Below are 6,000 nucleotides of genomic sequence, written 5' to 3' on the forward strand. Positions count from 1 at the left end.
CAGATTTACAAAATCTGAATGAATCACCTAAAGAATTCAGTCAAACTAATCATCATTCATTTAATATTTTAGCCTCATGGAAACTAGATAAATTAAATCCTCTAAATGAAATATAATACAACTGTATGGTTATAAATAGAAAGCATCCCTATTTATGATGGAGCAAAAGGGTCAATTTTGACCAGAAAAAAGCTGGAAGACTGCAAATAGAATTCATTTATAAAAGAGGAGAGAGCAAAGGAATCAAATCTGAGCTAAACACTAAACAACTGGAGGTTTACAAATGGAAAGAAACCATATTTTGATGTAAGGAAAAAGCAAATGGATCAAATTTGACTGGAATGCCACTAGTAGCTTAAACGCTCTTAAAAATAAGGGCTATTTGCACTTTAGCTTCCTTGGAGAAGCTTTCAGTAGATGTTTCTTTAAAAAAAAACAAGCAGAAACTCCATGGAATCTAAAGGCTTTATACCAAAGGTTTTTCCTGGAACTACACATTCAAACCAAGAACCACTCAAGAACCTTTATCTTTAAGAATGTAGCTGTGGACAGGAGCCCACTAGAGGAAACTTTTTTATCTACTAGAGGCGAGTTTGTTACCTGCTGTATATGAGGCAGGTCATGCCATTGAGCTGCCGGTCACTCTGGTAGCGGCGGAAGTCCTCCCAGGCATCCTTGATGGCAGTAAGAGACAGGATGATGCATATTGGGATGAGGGCCACTTGAGGCTGGAATGCATTGACGGCTGGAACAAAGTTGAGGACAGCGATGCCCACAAAGTACAGGTTAGCCCAGCGGTGGAACTGTTCATAGAGGTTCATGGGGATGAAGGACCAGAAGGAGTATTTGGTGGTCTTGATGGCGTTCCCCGCATAGCGCCGATTGGGCTGGTTTTTGGGCTTCAGGCCTTCATAAGGCAAGTTGGACACCAGCTTTCTCTCGGATTCGCTCGAATCCCTCCATTTGGTCCAGCAGCACCAGCTTGTCCAGGTCATGATGTGTCAGCTGTCTCTCACATCTACACTTATGCATCTAGCATGTCCTTCTATCCAGAGTTGGTTTGAGCTGGTAGTTGGGCGTCGAGTTAGGAGTCTTGTCCAAGGATTTAGCAATGGCGGTCCTGCCTGGATGGGAATCAAATCTTTGATCTCCCGTGTGAGAGGCGATGCTGCTGCTGTCCAACTGCTAACTCTGCATCCATATATCTCTCCACTTTATTCCAGCTTCTGTCATCTTCTGCTTCCATCCCAATTCAGAGGGATAATAGCACTCCTTCAACTCTACTTGCCGACAGGCTGGCCTCAAACCCACCCCACCCCTCCATGTGTGCATGGGACTGACAGACAGGGTGAGTAAAGGAAGGAGACTGAAAGAGACAGAACGAGAGAGAAGAACGCAGCTCGGAGCACACCTGTCAAACTCCCCTGACTGCATAGCATCCTCTGAGGCTGATGTCAGAAGAGAAAGCATGCTGTCAGAGCAGTACATACCACATGAGCCCAGCACTAAATGCTCACACTAAAATTAGGGCCGTGGAATGCAGTGCATGATGATCGACTCCCACCCATGAACCCTCTCTTCACTTTATTATTCTTCTTTATTTATATGAAAAAGCTACACATCCTCTGTGCCATGGCCCACAATGCCTAGAATGATCACAAGCATGCATCAAACTACATGGACATTTCTTGGAATAAGTGGTATAAGCAGTCACTAAGGGTCCCTGTATCAGTTATGATAAGGTCTTATGTCAGCATTGTTGATGATCATTAACAAACGAGCACTTTATTTAAGAATGACCAACAAAAAATTCTGACACACATGAGCTGCTGTCTCTGACCTTACATCTACAAGGTGGACCAACAAGGTAATAGAGTGGACAGTGAGTGGAAAAGCTCCAGCAGCACTGCTGTCTGATCCACTCAGACCAGCACAGCACACACTAACACATCACCACAAGGTCAGTATTACTGCAGTACTGAGAATGATCCACCACCCAAATAGTACCTGCTCTGTGAGGGTCTATGGGGGTCCTGACCACTGAAGAACAGGGTAAAAGGGGGCTAACAAAGTATCAGAGAAACAGATGAACTACAGTCTGTAACTGTAGAACTACAAAGTGCAGCTATAGAGTAAGAGGAGCTGATAAAATGGACAATGAGCATAGAAACAAGGTGGTGGTAATAATTTTGTTATTTATTGTATTCATATACTCTTAGCAAAAAAGGGTTCTATATAAGAATATAAAAAGGGTTCTTTGTCTTGTAACAGTAGTGGAGCCATTTTGGCGCTATATAGAACCATTTTAAGTGGGTTCATTAAAGAACCATTTACAACTGGTTTTCCATTATAGACAAGAATGACTGGACCATGCAATCAACCATTTATGGATTTGAGTGATTATGGTTTTACATAGAATTGTTGCCTTTACTAAAAAGCCCTTGAAGAACCATTTTTAAAAGTGGACACAATGTAGTTGTTTCAATTTTGTCCCACACAGTGTCCATTTTTTAGATTTTTCTGCATCATTTGAGTTCATCGACTGTCCTTCAAATCACGTCACAATTTCATGACGAACAGACCAATAGAAAGGATCCAAAATGAGCAAAAAAAAAGTCTCATTACATTCGTCAAGTGTGTTTTTGTCGTCTCCTGTAAAGTTACCATTTTGGAGAAGGTCATTCTACAGAAGCGTCCGCTTTTCTGTGTGTCCATAGGAGGCACTGGTGTTACCGGTCGTCATTGGTGTTACGCGTAAGAAAGGTAACACCGTTTTTAACAAAAATGAATTTCACTAAATTGTCAATCATGGAATATGATGCTGAGATTTTCGTTGGGAGTGACAAGGCTGGACAAGATTAGAAATGAGCAGATCAGAAGGACAGTGAGGGTGGAGCAGTTTGGAGATAAAGCCAGAGAGGCCAGGTTGAGATGGTTTGGACATGTGTTGAGGAGGAACAGTGGATATATTGGTCAAAGAATGTTGGAGATGGAGCTGCCGGGTAGAAGGAGAAGAGGTAGACCTCAGAGAAGGTTTATGGATGTAGTGAAGGTGGACATGGAGATGGTTGGTGTGAAAGTAGAGGAGGCAGTGGATAGGGCAAGATGGAGGCAGATGATCCGCTGTGGCGACCCCTAAAGGGAGCAGCCGAAAGAAGAAGAAGAGTCAATCATGGAATATCCACTAAAATATGCTATTTAATCCATTTATATTCTATTTTTCACACTTACCTAAGAATGAAGTAGGCTAGGTCACACCAGTGACTTCAGCTAAAAGCTTCATATGAAATCATGAGCTAAGTGAGAAAATCTCTGATACCTGAAAAGACACAGTGGACTTACCATGTGCTTTTCTTCATAGATCCTCAGAAAACGTCATCGGTGTGATTTTATCCCAATAAATAAATGCTTGGATTTTATATAATTAAAACCAATATTGCTCAATTGAAGACTCAAGAAGGTGTAATTGTTATAACTGATTGTATTATTTTAAAATATAAATAAATTGTCACTAACATGTTTTTGTAATGTGTAATATATCTGTAAACACTAGAGCCGCAAAAATGCGCGGTTGTGTAGAATGACATAGAAACATAAATAAAATATTTTGTAATAAAAAATATACAAACTGTTGACCCGTGCATCATTTCAGGGTCTTTGCCAATCTACTTTCAACAATTTGCCGCTGTCCGAACAAAACCTCATATTTCCACTGCTGTCCATTTTCTTTTTTTTTAAATCACATTATGTAAATTGCCAGCTGATCTCTACATAATGTGTAAATTTCATGTTGAATGGGCCAACATAAATGGTCAGTGGAGAACTCCATGTGCTACAGCAGCAAACCCAAGTTCATTCACTATCAGGTTACAGGTCAAAAGAGGAAGGGAGGTGTAGGAGGAGGCGAGCATGCAGTCAAACCTGCTCGGAGCCCTGAACGTGGCTCTCTCGTCAGTTACATTCCACTCAGTGTAAACACATGAGTCACATGGGGGGTAAATAATTGGGTCATGTGACTTTCTTCAATGGACAGCAATAAAGTGTGACGTTAGCAATGATGAGGCTGACTGGCAACAGGGTGTGACACAGGAATGCATGCAGTAACTACTGAAAATAGAAAAGGCTGCAACACCAGACAACTTTTTAGGAATGCCTTCCCTCGTAGTACCACCGTGTTGGAGTATAGGTCGACACTGTAACCCATCTATTGATGTATAGTTCGTGTTAGCCATGAACCACAACCCACAACAGTTGCCCGCCAATGATGAATATCTATCTATCTATCTATCTATCTATCTATCTATCTATCTATCTATCTATCTATCTATCTATCTATCTATCTATCTATCTATCTATCTATGCAGTCAGAAGAAAACCTCATATCTCCAATTTACTTTTAATGTAAGTCAATGAAACTAGACTTTTTCCCAGGTCGTTTTGGGCCTTTTGTTTTGGTCCATTCATCAAGAAATTTACACACAATGTGAAGAACAACAAATATTATATATGTATGTGTGTGTGTGTGTGTGTGTGTGTGTGTGTGTGTGTGTGTGTGTGTGTGGTGTGGTGTGGTGTGGTGCTGATGATCCACCACCCAAACAGTACCTGTAGTTGTCCTGTGAGGGTCCCGTTCATTCAAGAAGAGGGGAAAAGGGGGCCTACTGGTACTGTACTCTATACAGTGGATCAATAAGGCAAGTGTTTGGTGGACAGTGAGTATGATAGTGTTTTGCTGAAGAATCTGTGGATGCGTCTTTTTGTTTGTCGTTGAGTTTAAAATCTGCTTCACACATTTAAATTCTGTGTTCAGCTTCATGAAAACTCTGCTGAAAGTGGGCAATGAATGGAAGTGTAAGGTAAGTCTTTCTAATGAAGTGGACAGGGGGTGTATATTGCGGAGTAAAGGCTGTTTTGATTATTTGAGTGTGTGACATTCCCTCATTGTACTCACAGAAAAGGAAAAGAGTTTCCTATCAAAACCAGATCCACAGCTCAGCAGCACAGGCTTGTTAAACAAAGTAAAGCCTTTCATCCTGTTAAAAGCTTAGGACAAAATCAATGAATATTAGCCCAGAATTCACAGCAGTGCTTTCGAGGTATTTCAGAATACACTATTCAGATATATCGCCTGCGCCTTTATTTTACTTATAGGTAAATTAATAACGATGTCAGGCCTGTTGTTAACGGCTGCAGCACGCTTAAATCACAATCCTCTCCAGAGACTTCATTACAGTAGGTGTTAAAGCAGCTGACCTGAAATCAGAGGCCTTTGGGAGATAGATGAGAGCAGGGATGGGATGGGATGCTGCCATATTAACAGAGCTGAATACGTTAGAGGGAATGTATGTTCCAATATGCAAAGTATACCACACTTTTAAAAATAAAGGTGCCAAAAAAGTGTCTCTGAAGTGATGCCACAGAATCCGAAGAATCCATAGAATGCCGCAACTCAAAAGATTCTTTAGGGGAACAAAAGTGGTTGTACCAAGTGGTAGGGGTCGCCAACCTTATCCACAGTGGGCTGGTGTGCATTCAGATTTTCATTGTAACCACAGTTACACAGTTACAGTTACTTGCTAGATCACAAGTCATATACCTGACAGGTGGTTTACAGCATGAGACCAACTGATTAAACAAGTACAACACGAAGTGTTAGGGAGGTTAGGGAACCAGCCCTGTGACCAGAAGGTTGCCGGTTTGATCCCCCGAGCCAACAGTACATGACTGAATTACCCTTGAGCAAGACACCTAACTCCCAGCTGTACCCTGGGTGCTGCGGACAGGGCTGCCCACCGCTCTGGGCAAGTGTGCTCACTGCCCCCTAGTGTGTGTGTGTTCACTAGTGTGTGTGTGGTGTTTCACTGCGTGGATGGGTTAGAATGCGGAGATGAAATTTCCCCTTTGTGGGACTAATAAGGGCCACTTAATCTTAATCTTAATCTTAATCTTAATGTAAGTACAATCAGGTGTGTTTTTTACAATTGGAGTGAAAACCTGCAG

The 6,000-nt window shown here is 41.6% G+C and overlaps 1 protein-coding gene across 2 annotated transcripts in view; it reads right to left on the reverse strand.

Annotated features, from left to right (window-relative positions):
• atp10b (ATPase phospholipid transporting 10B) overlaps positions 1-1,288 on the reverse strand; it is a 49,253-nt gene extending 47,965 nt beyond the window's left edge. For both annotated transcript variants that reach the window (XM_017711551.1, XM_017711550.1), the window contains exon 1: positions 601-1,288. In XM_017711551.1, the coding sequence (XP_017567040.1) occupies positions 601-995 (395 nt within the window). In that variant the 5' untranslated portion in view covers positions 996-1,288. The remainder of the gene's footprint in view (positions 1-600) is intronic.
• Between the last annotated feature and the right edge of the window lie 4,712 nt (positions 1,289-6,000).

This window comes from Pygocentrus nattereri, chromosome 11, assembly GCF_015220715.1.
Source record: "Pygocentrus nattereri isolate fPygNat1 chromosome 11, fPygNat1.pri, whole genome shotgun sequence".
NCBI lineage: Eukaryota > Metazoa > Chordata > Actinopteri > Characiformes > Serrasalmidae > Pygocentrus > Pygocentrus nattereri.